General features: G+C 38.3%; 1 protein-coding gene across 1 annotated transcript in view; it reads right to left on the bottom strand.

The window, feature by feature from the left end:
• The window catches only part of GPR137C (G protein-coupled receptor 137C), a 50,769-nt gene that overhangs the window by 11,581 nt on the left and 19,071 nt on the right, over positions 1 to 20,117 (bottom strand). The window contains exons 2-3 of the mRNA XM_004584824.2: positions 17,284 to 17,327; positions 15,961 to 16,189 (exon numbers count right to left, since the gene is read on the bottom strand). Of these exons, the coding sequence (XP_004584881.2) occupies positions 15,961 to 16,189; positions 17,284 to 17,327 (273 nt within the window). The remainder of the gene's footprint in view (positions 1 to 15,960; positions 16,190 to 17,283; positions 17,328 to 20,117) is intronic.

Below are 20,117 nucleotides of genomic sequence, written 5' to 3'. Positions count from 1 at the left end.
TAGAACCAATGCCCTAGGAATTCATATATGCATATTTAAAGCTTTTCAAAATGTAAGTTAATATCATACCACTTTATGTAAAACGTGAGAACTGTGCAACCACACAGATCTGTTGTTCACTTCTTGTCACTTGTACTATAGTGGTGATAAATATATATATATATCATACAGAATAATGTATTACACCCAAATTTTAAGCTTTGTTTTATGTGATCATATGTAATTTAAACAATCTAAGAAATTATATTTACCAACATATTGTTTCTTGCCTTCTTCACTTTTTGTTAAAGAGGAAGTCGTTAATTTTAACATATCAAGAATATAGCAGGTAACTTCTAGATAACAGACTCGAATCATCATTAGACATTAGCAAAACTGTAAAGACATACAGGGGGAATCAAGAGTGATCCTGACAACCTTTTAACAGGAGGTCATATGCACGGGGGGGGGGGGGATGAGGGGAAGGGGGCGGGTACCTCAGACAGAGCAGGCAGACAGCAGGAGGCTTGTATCCCAACCCTGTAGACTCCTGGATCCTCACCAAGAACTATCAGTACGGGCACCAAGGGCTATATCCCAACTGCCAAGGAGACCACGGGGAATTGGAGTGCCCTTGTAGGCCAAGAACTCTGAGGTCATCCACTCCCTTTCGCATCTCCCACATGGGATGGAAGATGCCCAGATCCTTCCTCACAGGATCTAATGTCACTGGAACAATAGTCAGGAGCCCTGAGTGGACCTCAGAAACAAAAGAACAGTAAACTACCTTCGGGACTTGGGAGGGGAGCTTTCTCTGGTCCTTACTTAGTTCCAACTTTGGATCCCCACCCTCTCTTGCAATGGCCATCAGGGTCGCTCCGGAGCCCACAGCCCCCCCCCCCCCCCCAAATTAGGTTAGATAGACAGAGAACAACAAGGAAAGATTAGAACCAGACAGGAAATGGTCAGCGTGGACTCACACATACCTTACTAGGTAGGACACAAAGATTAGTTACTCCTCACCAAGGTATTTGAAGATTTCTCTGCATACCCCTCCTAAAACTGTTGTGTGCCTCAACTATTGATATATGCCTTGTTAGAGTTACAAGCCAGTTTGGACTATCCTAAAATCCGCCAAGTTCAGTAAAAATTATGCTTCAACACTATAAACTGCTAAATACGAAAATGAAAATAGACACAAGACAGTACCCTATAGCCATTTTAAGGTGTATAGAAGCTGGTTGTGTATAAACTAAAATTGAAATGTCAATGAAGTAGTCACAGGATGTGGTTAAGAGCTTGCATTTTCTAACATATTGGTCACTCAATACCATGTCAATTAATTCCATAATGTTGTAAATTGTTATTGATGTTATGTTGTGGCTTTTCATTGGTCAGGATGATATTCTGCCAGCTCTGCCTTCAGAACCAGAGATGGTCTCCCCAAGAAACTGCTGAATTTATTTGGACAATAAGGTGCTGGACTCTGCATGGTACATGCTTGCAATGAAAGAATCATGACTGGATTTGAACTGTAATACTGCAACAAGGTGGAGGAATCCACCATGGGGGGAGGGTACGGGGAGAGGTTGGGGGAATCCCAGAGCCTATGAAACTGTGTCATAAAATGAAATGTAATTTAAAAAAATAAACAAAACAGAGATTTTCTTTTTTAGTTAGAAGCACTTTGACTATGATGATTATAGGGCAAGTTTTTGTTTTGTTTTGTTTATATTTAAGACTGGTGAGCTTCTTGAATCTACAGGTTCATATTTTCTACCCAAACTAAAATGTTTAGGTCATTATTTCTTAAAATATTTTTTCCAACTTCATGTTTTCCTTCTTTTCCTTCTGGGATTTTAATTATAAATAATTAGATTACAAACCTCTGTTATTTTTGCTACATTTTTCTCATCATCCTCTGTTCTTCAGATTGTGTAATTTCTACTGATTAATCTTTAGGTTGACTGACTAATCATCACCAGTCTGGGTTTAAGACTAACTGAAGACTTACTCAATTTTAAAAAGAGTCATTCATTTATTTATTTCAAAAGTAGTTACCCAGAGAGGTTAAGACAGAGAGAAAGGGGTCTTTCATTTACTGGTTCACCCCCCAAATGGTTACAGCAGCCAAGTTTGGGCCAGGCCTAAGACATGAGCCTGCAGCACCATACTGGTCTCAAAAGTGAGAGGCGGAGAGCCAAGTACTTGGGCCACCAGCCACTCTTTTCTAAGTGTAATAGCGGAAAGCTAGGTTGGAAGCTGAGAGCCAGGGCTTGAAGCGGCACTCTGACATGGAGGCAGGCATCCCAAATGATGGCTTATTCCATTGTGTCACCAAACCTGCACATTATTTTAACTATTATAATATAGTGTAACTATATTAAATTTTAGAATTACCAATTGTCTTCACAAAATAGCACTGATCTTACTCGAGATTCCCCACTTTATGCATTTTCCTTTATATCACTGAGCATTTGAGAAAATCTTTGCTGAATCCCAAATGCAGGTCATGTTGGGTTGAGGGTTGTTTCCACGGATTGTTTTCTGTTTTCTTTTTTGCTTTGATTTTGAATATCAGTTATATTTTTCCTGTTTATTCATATAGCTTTTAGCTTTTAGCTTTGGGTTGTGCCCTAGACATTGTAACATATTTTAGAGCCTTTGTTTTACTATATTCTTCAGCTAACACTGCTTCTTGTTTGTTTTAGACAATAACAGACACGCTGGACTCAGGTTTTGAACTCTGTCTTCTATGCCTACACAGTGGTGAAAGTCTCACTCCCTTTGTCATGCAGGTGCTGCTTAAAGTCAGCCTTGCATGCGTGTCCCTGAAGCATCAGCTATAAATCTGGAAGGGTTTATAATCAGGATATCAGCAGGATAGAGGTTTCCTCTCTCTGGCCACCTTTTTCTGACATTTTCACTCACTTTCCATTTGTGGTGGTTGCCAGAATTTTATCTCCTGCTTTTTCGAGCTAGTAAAACAGATTTTGCTTGCAGTTTTGGCTGCCTCATGAAGGGTATCGTCTCTCAGGCTAGATGCTGTAAGAAACATGAAATTCACTCAGTGCCACGTCTTCCTTCTAAATGGTCATTCTCCAGGGCTTTCAGTGATTTTTAGATTTTGTCCACAATTTATCACTGCCATCTATAGAAGGCTGGTCCAATTTCAGGCATCACCACAAGTAGAATCCTGTACATATTGTTCTTTTAAAAAATCATCTCACAAATGCTGCTCACATTTTTTTTGTTTTCTTTTTCTTTTTTTTTATTATTTATTATTTTTAATTCATTAATTACATTGTATTATGTGACACAGTTTCATAGGTACTTGGGTTCTCCCCAGCTGCTCACATTTCAAAATGAAAGTGTTAACCTAAGCATTAAAATAACAAAATATTCTTAACAAATTAAGAAACATGTTAACTCTATGGCCTGAATTGTTTTAAAAATAGGTTCAGGATGCCAAGACAGGACAAAATACATTTATCTCTGACCTTACAGCGCAGATGACATTTTATTAGGTGAAACCTATGGTCATGGAAAAAATTTTAAATTCTGAAAATATGGTATAGTACAGTGAAAGGGTAAAGTAGAAGGAAAAGATGACTTGCTCTTAGGATTAGACAAAATATGTAAATCCTAGTCTAAGTTCAGAATTTGCAAATGAGACAAGACTGTGTGGTCCAGCCTAGTAACAGAACAGGAAATAGACTTGTGGTATAATACCATTCAGGCAGAAAACTGAAGAAATTTCACAGCTTAGGATGGATAAAATAAACATCAGTGAGAAGACACAGAAATGAGAATACTGGAAAGGATGCAGGGTGGCGCAGGTACGTTTATCATGATCACCTCCCACAAACTCGTGCTGTGTCCCATGTTAAGGTAGCAAAAAGAGACACAAATAATGTTTTCTCCCCCCTTTTTTTTTTGGATTATGATCACTGCTTTAACCTAATTGGATTAGTTGACCTGTAACAATGAGCACAAATGTAGCATGACGGAATGCTGCTGTGTCTCCGAAAGGTTTCTGTAAGTCCAGCCTGTCTTCAGCATCCCCGGGGATTAGTTATAATACCTGCTATGGCTACCAAAATCTGCAGACGCTCCAGTTCCTTACATAAGATGGCAGGGTATTTAAACACAACTAGCACACCTCCAGCAAGCTTTAAATAATCTCTAGATTACTTATAATACCTGACATAATGTAAATGCTATGAAAATAGCTGTTACTTTGAGGAAAAATGACAAAAACGTCTCTTTACTGGTCAGTATCGATAACTTTTTTTTTCTCTGAATATTTCTGATTTGTAGTTGATTTAATTGGCTGGTGCAGATCCTGTGAATACTGAGGGTTGACTGTAACAAAAACTTTTGGGAATTTAGCATTAAGAGAGAAAATGCATTCTTTGCAAATGGCCTACTGAGATGGGAGAGAAGATGATTTTGGGTAGTGGATAATGATACGTCTTACTCTCATATCCAGATATAAACATAGGCATATCTCTGGTCAGGTACACAAGCCCAAAACTTAGCTTTAATTTCCACTTAGCTTTTGTGTGGCCTTTCACTTAAGAATTGCCACCTGTCATCACAGGAACTAAGTACCACTCATTTAGTTGAACCTTCTGTGATAATCAGTTATTTTGTCCCTTATAAAAGATATGTCATCTGTATTCTTACCCTGAAATGGAAATATTAGAAAAAATCTTTTAGCATGCATTTTAATGCCGAAAATATAATTATGATAAAAGCCCAGATGTACCACAAAAAGCATATCAATAACAGCAAAATAACAATTGAAAATGCAGCAAAAGATCAATGTTAACAATCACATCAATGAATGTATGTGTTTAAGTTACCCAATAAAAAGGGGGTACTCGGGCCTGGCAGCGCCATGGCCTAGCAGCTAAAGTCCTCGCCTTGAACACGCCGGGATCCCATATGGGCGCCGGTTCTAATGCCAGCAGTTCCACTTCCCATCCAGCTCCCTGCTTGTGGCCTGGGAAAGCAGTCAAGGATGGCCCAATGCTATGAGACCCTGCACCCGCGTGGGAGACCTGGAGGAGGTTCCTGGTTCCCGGCTTCGGATCGGCGCGCACCGGCCGTTGTGGCTCACTTGGGGAGTGAATCATCGGATGGAAGATCTTCCTCTCTGTCTCTCCTCCTCTGTGTATATCTGACTTTGTAATAAAATAAATAAATCTTAAAAAAAAAGGGGGGGTACTCACCAACAGGTAGAAAATGAATTTCACATTTTACACCAAGTTAATGAGAAAAACTTAAAATATTAGCAATAGACAGAAAGTTGAAAGACAGTATTAAGTCCTTCATGCCAGTGTAAATAAAGCAAAGACAGTCATAAAAAACAGATCTTAGAATAAAAATACCTTCAATTAAAAAAAAAAACACGTGGCATTCTCAATAATATTTGTTCCCAAAATTTCTAAGAAAAACTAGTTAAATGCTAGATGAAGTGTAATCTATCAAAGACTTACTCCTTTATCAAATGAGGGTGAAATGGAAGATAAATATGATGGCTATTAAGCTTAACATAGTCCTTCAACAGTTGTTCTTAAATATCCAAAATAGTAATCGCATTTTTAAATGCTTCTTAGTTTGGTGGCAGAGGCTACAGGTTAATTCACTGTGTTTTTGAAAAGTCTGATTAAATAGACAGGAATAGTTCAAGATTATCTTCAGGTATTCCAGGACACACACTAGGTCACCACCACCAACTGACACATCCTTGCCAACCCATATACACTAGGACTGTAGGGGCTGACTTTGTAAGCACGCCCTGAACTACAGGCATTACGCAGAGCTCTCTACATACGTTTTCATTCAGTCCTTACACCAGCCTTGTAAGGTAGCTAGGTACCACTCTTTTTTTTAAATTTATTTATTATTTTAATTCATTAATTACATTGTATTATGTGTCACAGTTTCATAGGTACTTGGATTCTCCCCACCCCTCCCCAAATCCTCCCACCATGGTGGATTCCTCCACCTTGTTGCATAACCACAGTTCAAGTTCAGTTGAGATTCCCCCATTGCAAGCGTATACCAAACACTAGGTACCACTCTTATTCTTACAGCAGCTCTGAGGTCAACACAACATTTCACCCATCAGGAAAGTGAAGCTAAGAGACGCGAAAGAGCAGCAGGAGTTACATTTGACATGCTCGTCTCTCTGACCTCAGACTCCCACCTTGAGCTGAGTCACTAGGATACACTGTCACTCAGGGCTTTCTGTGTTAATTTAACAAACCAATATGCCTGAGAAAATAATTAAATGTATCCACAAGTGTTTCTGATCTCATTTGTAAATTTATGCCCGTTCCCTGCAAAAAGAGCATCTGAAGCAGTTAAACAGATGTGCATAAAAATACAGGAACGTGGATGTCTATATGTGGGGGTTGTTTAAGATGATACTGGAAGCAACAGAGTGGCTATAAGAAAGAGTTTAATGAGTGCTGTTTTCCCTGGTATCAAATCTGACAACAGGTCTTTTCTGGGGACACTGTGATGAATATATTCTCAGCAACATTATCATCACACAATAGCGTAAAAAATCAACTTCAAAACAAATTGGTGTGATTTCTTTTGCTTGAAATGAGCAGAACAGGGAAAGTCATAGAAACAGGAACTGGATTTGTGATTGTCGGTAGCAAGGGGTTGTGGGCAGTGTAGGGAAATGACACATAACACCTTGATGGACTTGGGGTTTTTCCTTTTGGGTGTGATACAAGTATTTCAGAACCTGACAGATATGGCTGCACAACATTGTGAATACAGTAAGTGGTACTGCTGTGTACCTGTTGGGATGGTTCACTTTGTGTTCTGTGGATTGTCTGTTAAAAAAGAAAAACAAGGAGCTGGCACTGTGAAGCAACATGTTGAGCTGCCACTAGCAGCATGTCGAACTGGCATGTGCGCTCCAGTCCCAGCTGCACCACTTTAATCCAGCTTTTTGTGAATGCATCTGGACAGCAGCAGAGCATGGTCAAGTACTTGAACCCTGCCACCCATGTAGGAGACCAGCGTTAAGTTTCTGGGTCCTGGCTTTGGTCTGGCCTCACCCTGGCGGTTGTGATCTTTTAGGGAATGAGTTTCAGCAGATACTAATGTGTTTGTGATTGACCTGGTCAAATTCTGCCCACAGAAACAATTTCCCTATCACCTGCAGGCTGTACACCTCAACATACCCGTCCCTTAAGCTGGTCTTCTCATTTACCTGCCTTAAGCAAAGGTGAAGTCAACACAGATGCCCTCAACGCCACCAAAGACACAAGAAAGTGCTCTTGAGAAAAAGCACTTACAAAAGTTGTTCCAGAAATCTGGTAAAAATGTTCATTTTGTGTTCATAATCAGGTGTGATATGGAAAACAATCTTTAAAAAGATTTATTATTATTATTTTGGAAAAGCAGATGAACATAGAAAAGGAGACACGGAAAGGTCTTCCATCTGCTGGTTTACTGCACAAATGTGTGCAACAGCCAGAGCTGAGATGATGGATCTATAAATAATATATATGAACCAAAAGGTTATGGTAGAGCTTTATACGTTATTTTGAGGGTGGGCATACAGCACAAAAGTTAAGGCAAAAGACAAGGCCAGCTGTCTGGGCTGGCCTTGTCCTGTCTCACGGTGCCTGGGATCAATTCCTGGTTCTGCCTGCTTTCTTTTTTTTTTTTTTTTTAAAGAATTTATTTATTTTTATTGCAAAGTTAGACATACAGAGAGGAGGAGAGACAGATAGGAAGATCTTCCATCCTATGATTCACTCCCCAAGTGATCGCAACGGCCGATGCTGTGCGGATCCGAAGCCAGGAGCCAGGAACTTCCTCGAGCTGATCCGAAGCCAGGATCCCCCTTTGGGCCCTCCCAGGTGGGTGCAGGGCCCCAAGGCTTTGAGTCATCCTCTACTGTTTCTTTCTAACCCACAAGCAGGGAGCTGGGTGGGAAGTGGAGCAGCTGGGACAGCTGGTGCCACACGGGATGCCAGTGCTTGCAGGTGGAAGATTTAGCAAACTGAGCCGTTACGCTAGCCCAAGAGTTGATTTCTTAGAAGACATTTCTTTAAAAAATCTTGATGAAGGGCAAAGCAGAGTATCAGTGTATAGGCTGGGAAAGACAACTCTATCCAGGAGACAATGTAGTCTGCAAAAACTGACCTGGACCAGGCTGAGCAAAAAATGAATAGATAGGGGGAATAGACATCCTGTAAACACTTCAGTTAATCTTTCTGGCAAGTAAGTTTGTGAATTTAACAGCTGAGAGTTTATCTTCTTTGAGAGGAACTTAGATTATAGAAATTTTACATCATCTACTAGGCCAGACTCACACGCACGGACAGTTACACAGAGTATTAACACAGATGACCTCTTATGGATGTCGGAGGGCCAAAAGAGGACAAATGTCTGAATTGATACTTCCTTCCAGGGCTGGCTAAAGGAAGACAGATGGACAGTAATAACATCTAATTCACCTTCATGTCTAAATATGCAATGTTTCAGATATGGCTGAAATCCAAATTCTCTTTGCTTTTGTTAAATGAGGGATGTTACTGTAACATTACAAGATTATGGAAAGCTCCCAAAGCAGTACTTAACAAAATATATTGCTCTAAATACATATATTAATTTACAAAAGAATAAACTGAGTATCTCTCTAAGGACATAGATAAGGTTCAAGGTTAACAACCTTAAATATGTAAAAAAGGAAAAAAATGAAAGAACACAAATAAATTAATCTGATAGTAACTAGCATTTAGAGATAAAGAGTGATACTTTGAAAGAAAACAAATTCATACAATGTTGCTTAAAGAATAAGAAATAAATTTCAAAAATGACAAACATGTTTAACCCATAAACTGAGACTAAGGCAGATAAGTCTAGATAAACAATTACTGAGATCCTTAACTTGTGGGTTTTTTTTAAAGATTTATTTTATTTTCATTACAAAGTCAGATATACAGAGAGGAGGAGAGACAGAGAGGAAGATCTTCCATCCGTTCTTTCACTCCCCAAGTGAGCGGCAACGGCCGGTGCTCACCGATCCGAAGCCAGGAGCCAGGAACCTCCTCCAGGTCTCCCACATGGGTGCAGGGTCCCAAGGCTTTGGGCCATCCTCAACTGCTTTCCCAGGCCACAGGCAGGGAGCTGGATGGGAAGTGGAACTGCTGGGATTAGTACCGGCATCCATATGGGATCCCAGCGCATTCAAGGCGAGGACTTTAGCTGCTAGGCCACAGCGCCAGGCCCAACTTGTGGGTTTTTAAAAGAAAACAAAACTGGGGATAATATGGTGTAGTGAGTTAAGCTGTTACCTATAATGTCGGCATCCCATGGAACCACCAGTTCTAGTCCTGCTTGATCTACTTCCAGTATAATTCCATGCTAATGACCTGGGAGAGCAGCAGCAAACACCCTGTGTCTCTGCCACACATGTGAGCGACGCAGATGGAGTTCCAGCTCCTGGATCTAGCCTAGCCCATAGGGGAGTGAATCACTAGACAGAAGATCTCTGTCTCTCCCCTCTCACTGTTACTCTGTCAACTAAATAAATCTTTTAAAAAAAATTAATGAAGAAAAAAGTAAGCAAAAAATTTTTGTTTGTTTTCAAAGAAAATTCTGTGGGAGCCGACATTCTGCTTCATGAACCACATGAAGGCCTATCAATAAGAGCTAAATTGCAGCAAATAATGCTATGTTATACAGCCTTTACAGTTTTTAATAGTATGAGAAAAGTCTTCGAGTGCATGGGAAAAGCATGATATAACATTCTATTTACACTGAATTCCAATATAGCTAGATGTAATTGGTAACAGCACTGTGCTTTTCTCATACATTTAAAAATAATTTTAGGGCTCGGCGGCGTGGCCTAGTGGCTAAGGTCCTCGCCTTGATCCCATATGGCCGCTGGTTCTAATCCTGGCAGCTCCACTTCCTCTCTGTCTCTCCTCCTCTCAGTATATCTGACTTTGTAATAAAAAAATAAAATAAATCTTTAAAAAAAATAATTTTAAACACTGCTAAGTGCAATCAATCAGACTAAATACACTGCCTTACAATAAGATTAATATGACTAATTGCCTAAAAACTAAAATAGCAAGTCTGGTGGAAAGAAAATCTATAAAGAGTAACAAATAACAGACAAAAGAAAACAAATTTACCAATGATCAACCCTCTGGCAAAAGACAATGGAACAATTTGTCAAAGTTTTCCAAGAAAAAGCCTTTTCTACAAACCATATCAAAAAGTTATAAAGATAAAAATATTTTTAAATTTTGGAGCTAATTAGTATGCCTTCACTTCCCACAAATCTTTATTTCATCCCTACAGCATTATGGTGAAGGCAGTCACTGTATTTATCTCTAGTTTACAGGTGGACAGAGAGCTTGATGTCATAGTAAGTACAGAGCTCGGGTTTTAATGCAGGCAGTATGATTCTACAGCTTCAGATATTACTACTTTGTACTATGTAGTGTGCATTACCTGTATTACTTGTCCCAATTTATGATCATTATGTTTGTATTCTAAAACTCAACAAAAACATCGAAGAGAAAAAAAAAGATTTTAAAAATTTACTTCAAGTCTAGGTTTAATAAAATTTTCAATACTGTAACAACTGAGTCATGAAAACAAAAGGAAATGATAAAATGCAGTTTATCCTCAAGATTCTAGGAGCAAAATAATTTCCAAACAACTTCTTGTATTTGTAGGAATTCAAAAAACCAAAATTACAGCAATGCGAATGTGAATAGCTATTCAGAAAGATTTAACAAGATTAAATATTCTCTGTACTTTTTTTAGATTTGTTTATTTTTATTGGAAAGGCAGATTTACAGAGGGAAGGAGAGACAGAGAGAAAGATCTTTTGTCTGTTGGTTTACTCAAGTGGCCACAACACCCGGAGCTCAGGCGATCTGAAGCCAGGAGCCAGGAGCCAGGGGATGCCTGCAGTTCTACACTGGTGCAGGGTCCCAAGGCTTTGGGCCGTCCTCTCCTGCTTCCCCAGGCACAAGCAGGGAGCTGGCTGGGAAGGACTGCGGGATATGAACTAATGCCTATATGGGATTCTGGCGCGTACAAGGTGAGGATGTAGCCACTGAGCCATTGTGCTGGCCCAAACATCTATTCTTAACTAAACACAAACAGGAATTCTTAATAAAATTTTATCACTGTTAACATTTTCACATAAATGGAAAACATATTCCAGATATATAAAGAATATGTACCTGTTCTGTTCTAGAAGTCATTGGGAAATAGTTTCTACATCCAGAAATGTGGACAGCAAATTTCTTTATGGAAATGTCTTTATATATCAAAACAATGTAAATTAAGGCTTATAATGTATATCAATGAAAATTTCGAAAGTAAAAAAACATTCCATCAAATTACAAAACCTGAGTAAGAAAAACAAACGGCACATGCTTAACTGTAGTTGACATTCAAATGAAATTTGTAATTTGATGGAATGTTTTTATCACAATTTAATAAATGTTTGCTTTATTTAATAAAAAAAATTTCGAAAGTAAATAAAAAGTGAATTCAAATACTGATGAAGTAGAGGCAATCAGTGATAGTTGTAAACTGATGGTAATACCAGAGTGTTTTTTTATTTTTTAAGAATAATATAACAAAATCCAGTAAAAATTTATGTAGAATAATGGCATTAATAATCATAGAAGCAAAGTGAAGCTATATATAGCTCCGCACCTAAAAGATGATGAGTAAAACAGGATGATGTCAATGGAGCCCGTGCCTTGTTATACAGACACTGGCTACCAGCAGAGATCCGTGAGCAGATCCGAGAATCGGCGTCAACTATGTGACCGTTGGAATATTAGTGGGTTCCATGTGCTCTTCCAACAGCTCAGCCGAGAAAGCTCATGTAATGCTGCTGGGGCTCATCATCAAACCGTATACTCCGAACTGCAGACCTTTGACATGCTGACTTGGAGACGCAGACTTAGAGCTAGGGCTCTGACAGTTTCCAACCCTGCCTCATCTCCTTGATTCTCTTTCCCTCCTCAAGTGTAGGGAAAGGCTTTTCCCCTTCCCAGAAGGAGTGCAAGGATCATGAAACCTCACTCAACAGGCAGGGCTAACCACCTGAAAAGAGACTGGTAATCAACCACAGAATCCAGCAGTTTTGTCTGTTCTTTGGGTCCACTGCATTGCCTCTAAAAGTCACTTACTACTACTCTAAAATTACCTACACCCCTCACTTCCTCCTCTGAAGAAGGTATTTAAGGCTCAACCAGCTGGCCATTCTTTTTTACCCCGTTCCTATGCAGATAGGCAAGTTGAAAATTCTGTATGTATTTTCTCTTGCTGAATTGTCTACTGCCTGTTTATTTCAGTGGATTTATTTTTTTTATTTTTTTTAAAGATTTATTTTATTTATTTTATAGATTTTCATTTTACTTTTATTACAAAGTCAGATATACAGAGAGAAGGAGAGACAGAGAGGAAGTGGAGCTGCTGGGATTAGAACCGGTGACCATATGGGAACCTGGCGAGGACCTTAGCCACTAGGCCACGCCACCAGGCCCTATTTCAGTGGATTTAAAGATGTAAACCTTCAGTGGGTAAGGCAGAAATTCTCTTAGCCCTGTAGTTCTGACATGGTCTGCAGGTATTCCAAAACTGTTCTGTTCCTCTAGAAGCCGTAGCTTGGGAAAGTCACAGACCTGACCAGCTGAGCCAGCCAAAAACATAAGATACTTCTTACAGGTCTTTCCCTTGGCTCTGGCTGCCTTGGGAATCTGGTGAAGAAGTGATTTTTTTTTTTTCTCTTCAGTTGCTTTCAGCTGACTAGATTTCTGAACCCTTAGAGGAAAAGTCTGAGAGACTCTATAGTTACTAATGTAAAGCTGCTCTGGAGAAAACTGTGCAAACACGGAGTATATTTATTCAAGAAAGAGTTATTGAACAGCCACTGTGTGCCAGCCATTATTTTAAACTGGAGGTGAGCACTGCCTTGTCAGTTGGCCATATAAGACCCGCGAAATTATTTGGTCTGGCTTTGCTAAGGCAACTGGATTCAAAATCCAAAAAAATCTACAGCAGGCTAACTTTACAGTTGATAATGTTGTGTAGCCTCTGGATGATGTCATAAATATTCAAAGGGCACTTGGCAGAAAACATTTCCCCACCCCTGTTTTAAGCAAAGCAGATAGAAAAATGAACAAGGCCAACAAAGGAACTACCTCTCATTTTCAGTTTAGAAGGGAGGAGAAAATAAGTGTGCAATGGAATAATTTTGGCTCCTGACAAATGCTATGAAATAGTGAAGGAGAGGACAGACACAGTGTCTGAAAGGGATAGAATGTTAGCTGAGTGAATTGAAAAAATGATTTCTGAGTTCAGGCCTGAATGCAGAGAAGCCATCACATACACAGGAAGCATAATTTAGGCAGAGGGAGAAACATACAAAAGCCTATATGACTGGAACAAATTTAGTTTGTGTTTGTGGTGAAGAAGCGGAGGGCAAAAACTCCCTGTGCCTGGAACAGGAAAAAGAGACCTGCAGGGGTAGGAAGTAAGGAAGATAGGTGGAGGGCAGGTCATACAGGCCTTATGAGTTACACTGCACTTGCCCTTAAGCTCTACCCTCAACCCCTTTAGGAATAGGATCACTTCAGTGGGAAGAAAGCAGTCTTCTATTCTCTGTTCTTATATGCCACTCACCAAAGCAGTACTTCACACAAACCAATACTTCACTGCTGATCACTACAATATGTTAGGGTTTCTTCAGTGACACCAATGGAATGTCTTGCAATTTAATTCTACTTGAATGTAATGTTCAATGGCTGTCAAGACAGTTGACCACTTTGAATGCCAACTGTTAAGTACTAGGCTGACACAAAGTTTTGACTAAGCGGCTAACATCAGGCTAACTACCTTTTCCTTGGATTAACCTGAACAGCTGAGATTAGGGCAATGCCTCTAGTTTACTACAAAGGATATATTTTTTGTCTGTTTTACTATTTTTTTTTATTGTTTCATGATATAGTTTAATAGGTACTGGGGTCTCCTTTCCCCCTCTGGAAGTTACCTCACCTCCCCACTGTTTTTCCCTCCTGTCTTATAATGAGTGTCTTTCATGAATTTTCACAGGTCCATCACGCTGCCACTGAGGTGTCTCCCAACAATGTAGGAGATTATCAGCTATTTCGTTGACCACAAAGGATATTACAGAGGATGCTGATGAACACCAGTTGTAGAGTTATACATAGGACAAAGTGTAGGGTACGAGGCTGTGCAGCTTCCACCTCCTCAAGTTCAGCAATCTGGAAATGCCCTAAAATCCAATCTTTATCAAGCAGGCTTCCTTAGGCATGACTGGACATTTATGGGGAAGCTCAACCTTTGCCTCTCCCTCCTCCACACTTTGGAGATGGATGAAACTGAAAGTTCCAACCCAACCCTTTGTAATCATGCCTGGGGTCTTTTTGGTGACCTGAAGTTATCTAGGGGCCTCCAGCTATCTATTATTTTACTAGTCTACAAAATGTGAGTTTCCAAGAGTTTTAGGAACTACATTCTAGAAATCAAGCAAGTATAAACGTGTGTTACTGCTATCATAGTATCACGAATTGCTGCAGAGAACTGCTGTGAGATAACGCGAAAAGCAACCGACAATTCCTGGTACACAATAGGTACTGATGGGCTCCCCAGGTTCCTTTTCTGTTAAGTTGCTCAACTGGAGGACAATGGATAGAAGAAAATTCCTAAAGAATTTAGCTGATGTTAGCCTCACAAAACAAGGAATATAGAAACATCAGAGTACTCCAAATTTAAGTCCAATTCAATGAAAGAATGTTAACAGGACAAATTAGAAACACAGAAGTAAAAGTTGAAGGTGAAATACTATTTAAAATACTGTCTTCCTTCTCTCCAGTGAATAGGCAGACACTAAATTAAATCCAGCTTTCCCACATAAATGGCTGCAAAAATCTGTGTATGTATAAACTGATACCCCAATATTCACATATCTACATTCCCACTGCTAATGGCCCATATACACTTTTTTAACCAAGTCATTGCTCAACCACATTGTCAATCAACAAGAGTAGAAACTTGCCTGATTCTCTATTAGCATTTGAGTTATCATTGATCAAAAGGATAAGGGAGAAACAAAACATTCATAAATTTAGCTATGTGGCTAGCCATCTCAAACATCACACAAACTTCATAGATGAAGGCAAAGTAACATATTCTAAATCTTTATACAAATAAACATGATGTTAAATATGTGACATCTTAATACTACTTGCCCATATGTAGATATCATCTGGTAAATTTGTTGAATGGCAATACTACTAGCCTTATTGAATCAAATCTTAAGTTGTTAATGTGATTTTACAAAACATATTAAGCTATTTATATAAATTAGCGTTTATGTCATCTAAGTAGCCTCCAGCACAGTATCATAGAAAATATAACATTCTTAAAGTATACTTAATTTTCTTTTGAATATTTTTTAGTTAAATTTGAAAGAGGTATGTGATTTAACAAGAAGAGAAAAAGGGAGAGCGTGTACAAGCTCCCAAGCACTGCAACGCCTGGTTCTGGGCCAGGCAGAATCCAGGATGTGGGAACTCAATCTGGGTCATTTCAATGAGTGACAGAGCTAACTCCTCGGTCCATCTCTTGCCGCTTCACAGGCTCTGCATTAGCAGGAAGCTGGACTCAGGGGAAGCAGGGACTTGAAGTCAAGCATTCTGGTAAGATGTAGGTGAAGGCCAAATGATTACTCCTTTTTCTTAAAGCACTGTTTAGTAACAGTCACATTTTGGAGGCTTTTTAAATTTTAGCGACTACCATTTCATGTTTAAAATTGCATCTGTCATTAGGTTTCTTTCTAAAAGTGCAATAGAATAACAATATAAACTTGCCATTGAAGTATCATTCAACGTTAATTATGTGGAATCAATTTTCAAATGTAAGAAATACACTTACCTTGGATTCGAGGTAGACATTTGCTGATGACATTTTTGTAATTTTGCATATGTAACTAACTAAAGAGATGGCACAAATAATAAACAAGCTATCATTAATTAATGCTCGAACAAACACAGTCCATTTCAATTGATTTTCTGGGACATCTCCATGGACTAGCATCGCACAAGTCAAGTTCACCACTAAAAAGAGAAGGTTTGCCAATATAAAGCCCAAATGCAGTAGAATTCTGAAAGAAAGAACAAAAGGCATTAAGTGCTTATGAAACTAGTATAACTAGTGAGAAATTTAATTCTGAATTTGTATGTTAATTTCAGGTATAAAAGTCCCTTTACTTTAAAATTTTTAATTTCATTAAGTACAAATTTAATACTCTCTCAGAATTACTTGGGTTATATTTGCTGCTATATAATTAGTATCCAAACCATTATAAAATGGCATAGATTTTTAAGTATTAATTCAGAAATAATCTCATGTGAATTTGAATTCAGTTGGACCTACCAGGAAGAGTAATATAGGGCCATTTCTAACATCATTTCAAATAATCTCTCAATTTTTCATTTTTATAACTATCAAGCATATCTTCATTGACCTCTCCAATTGGAGAGTTTTTAGGCTTTTACAATTCTCTTGGAAAAGTAATACACCAAATCAAATTTACCACATAATGTCAGTTGAACGAGGTAAGAGAATTGCACTTAAAACAATGTTCAGTCTTAGGAACCTCTGATTCTCCATACCAAACACTGCTTTCAAACTTGACTAGAGAACAATATAGGATGTGTCAAGCACTCATTAATCTCCCAGCTTCTATGAATGGCATATTTATGACATCCAGATCAACTCTGTTCACAAAATGCTTAGTCTCACCCCTGTAAGAAAAGTCAGACTGTCTCATAAAAACACTTCAGGTCCAATGCGGCTGTTAGCATCAAGTCATGGTAAAGCTGTCTGTGAAAAGGAATCCTAGTCCAAGCATGTTTTATACTCTCAACTTAAATACTTAAGTCTCTGCTACTGACTTTTTACAAACAAAAACTACTTCTACAAGTTTAAAAAAATAATGATGGGTTTTACCTATTTTAAAAAGGTACTGGTCAGCAGTATGGTTGAAGTGAGAGAATTGTGGGCTATTCAGTTTCCTCTGAGTCATTCTAATACTTGATTTTTCTGTAAATTGCTAAGGCACCCTAAAAACCCACTCTCCTCTACTCTAAAAAGTCAATTATTTAAAAATTAGATGTATTTAGATGCTAGGCATTAATGCTAATGAACTATAGTTTGAATACTTTGAATAAACCTTCAAGTACTCATAAAACTTACTTGTGTCTGTCAAGTTCGGTGGCACATCTGACTTTACATACAACCTACAGAGAGGATAAAAAGAAAGTTCTAAAAACACATGCAGCACAGAATCAATGAACAAGCCATTGCTAAAATGACAGGACCAAATTACCACCCATTCATATTAACCCTGAATGTAAATAGCTTAAACTCGTCAATCAAACGTCATAGATTAGTAGATTGGATTAAAAAACAAAACTCATCTATTTGTTGCCTACAGGAGAGCCATTTCACCAGCAAAGATCAGCAGAAACTATATCTCATGGATTTTGATTTTTCGGTGAGCTTCACCTCTTCATAACATTGATTTAATCCTTATAGTGATCACCTATTAATGCCACATTCTATAAAAGATGCCATTCATAAACATGACTGCTATCAGTGTAGGGAAGAAATAGATACACTATCTATTTTGAAAATTTGTGATGGAAATGCAAAAGATATCACCACAAGATTTAGGAAGGCACAAAGAGTAATTTTGGGTCACAAAGAGGTCACTGGTAAAGGAAAAAGGGAAGAACCATGCAGAATCAGTGGGGACTTCTCCAATAGAGGTCACATTTGAGCCAAGTTATAAGGCAAGTGAATGCTCAGGCAAAGATGACAGCCTGTATGTTTGATTCCATTGTTTTGGCATTCATAGTACCACTACCTAACATAGAATTGATGCAATGGTTTAGAGAAAATATTATCCTGTCAGTCTCTAAGCTGTACCACTATATCGGTCTCAGCTCCATCCTTTGTCTCTATCTCCATGACCTCAATGAGTTATTACAGTAGAGTTTTAACTGGCTCTCCTGCCTCTATTATTACCTCCAACTGCACCTTTGGAAGATGGTCATTTTACACTTTTTCATTTCCACCTCTTTATGAGTTACTTTTATTTTAAAAGTTGTAGTAAAACATACATAACATAAAATTTATCATTCCAACCTAATTTTAAGTGTATGTTTTTTTTGGCATAAAGCACATCTACATTGCCATGTAACCATTGCAATGATCACTCTCTGAAACTTTTCATCCTCTCCAAGAGACATGCTATATAATTTAAAAAGATGTTGAATGCCCCAGTCTCTGGCAATTATTCAAGTCTCCATGAATTTGACATCTGCACACTAGATAACCCATCTGAGTACATGTTTGCAATATTTATCCTTCTGTGACTGGTTTCACTTAAGATAAATCATCAGGTTCATTCATACTGTAATATGTTGAAATGTTCTTCCTTTGTAAAGCAGATTAAGAGTCAAACACATGCATATATCATAGTCCACTTCTTCATTCACCTGTTAGGGGCATTTGTGTAGCTTCTACCTTTGGGCCATTGTGAATAATGTTGCTATGAATATTAATGCTTTATACATAAATTTAAAAAAATGATGCTCTTTTACCTCTAAATACTTCAATAAGCACATTCTTCAAAAAAAGTTTTCAAGTGCAATCACAATATAAAAATCATACAACTGAACATTGATAAAATACTATTTTAATTTTCAGATCTTATTCATATTTCAGGAGTCATAACAATAATGTCCTTTACGAAAAAAAGACTATGCATTATATATATGGATTTCCTGTGTTTATAAACTCCTTTAATCTTCTCTTTCCTTTGTCTTTCATATTCACCTTTTCAAAGGCTCAGACAAGAGATCTTATAAAATGCTTCTCAGATTTGCTATGATCAAATTCATGTCATGCCTTTGGGAGGAATACCACAGACGTGATGCTGCTGCCTTTTTCTTAGTGCATTATACTAATTATATTAGAAACCTATCACGTCCAATCATTTGTCTCATTATTGTGCTATTAACTTCACTCAACTGTCAAGGTGGTGTCCAATGGTATAGGGTTTTTCCAATTTAAAAATAAAGTTTGTTTGAAAGAGTCAGAGAGAGAGAGAGAGAGAAAACAAGTGAGCTAGCAAATAAGAGACTGGTCTTCCATCTGCTGGTTCACTCCCCTCAAATGTCTGAAAATTCAGATGGGGCCAGGCTGAACCCAGAATCCAGAAACTCTATCAGGGTTTCTGATGTCAGGGGCATGAGGCGAAATACCTAAACCATCATCTTCTGTCACCGCCCAGAGTGCCCATTAAGAGAAACCTGGATGAGAGGCAAAGCAGCCATGACTCAAACCAGGCAGTCCATCTGAGATGTTAACAGTCCCAAGCAGTGCCTTCACGGGCCGAATACTAACTCTCTGCTGTTAACTTATTTTCTCTATGGCAATAAATAAAAGCCACATTTACAGATCATACAAGTATGACATCAGTTATTAGTTTTAGCACCGACAATTCTTGATGAAGCACTTTCTTTTGAAAAGTAAAAGTAAACCTGTGTGTATTATTCAAAGAAAGCATCCACACTTTTTAACCCAGAAAAGCTTTTTTATTATCTAACTCAATCTCCTATCCTTGTATTTTTTAATCCTCACTTCAGTCTTTAAGTTTGGCAATTCCAAAATATTTGTAACTCTCTAAATAAGGGGTTCAATTTCATATTTTCCTATTTCCGTATGTATTTATACTTTTTATAGAGTATACTACCATGGTCAGTAAAAACTTCCAATTCATCCTTCAAGACTTCAATGGAGTCTCATACTTTACACTGTCAGATTAAGTGCCTTGGGCACTTAGGGAGAAAGAAAGCTCTCTGCATCCTTGTATTCCTGATCATGCTCATGGCATTTGTTTATATATTTATTTCCTTCTGGAAACAGACTATACCTTATTCAAGGTAAGCCACATTGCTTAGCAAGAACCCTGGCTCACAGGTTTCCAAAAAGTGTTAAAGTCAATGAGTGTTGAATTCATG

Source organism: Ochotona princeps, chromosome 6, assembly GCF_030435755.1.
Source record: "Ochotona princeps isolate mOchPri1 chromosome 6, mOchPri1.hap1, whole genome shotgun sequence".
Classification (NCBI taxonomy): domain Eukaryota; kingdom Metazoa; phylum Chordata; class Mammalia; order Lagomorpha; family Ochotonidae; genus Ochotona; species Ochotona princeps.
The sequence above is the reverse complement of the archived record's forward strand: the minus strand, read 5'-3'. Positions and strand labels throughout refer to the sequence as shown.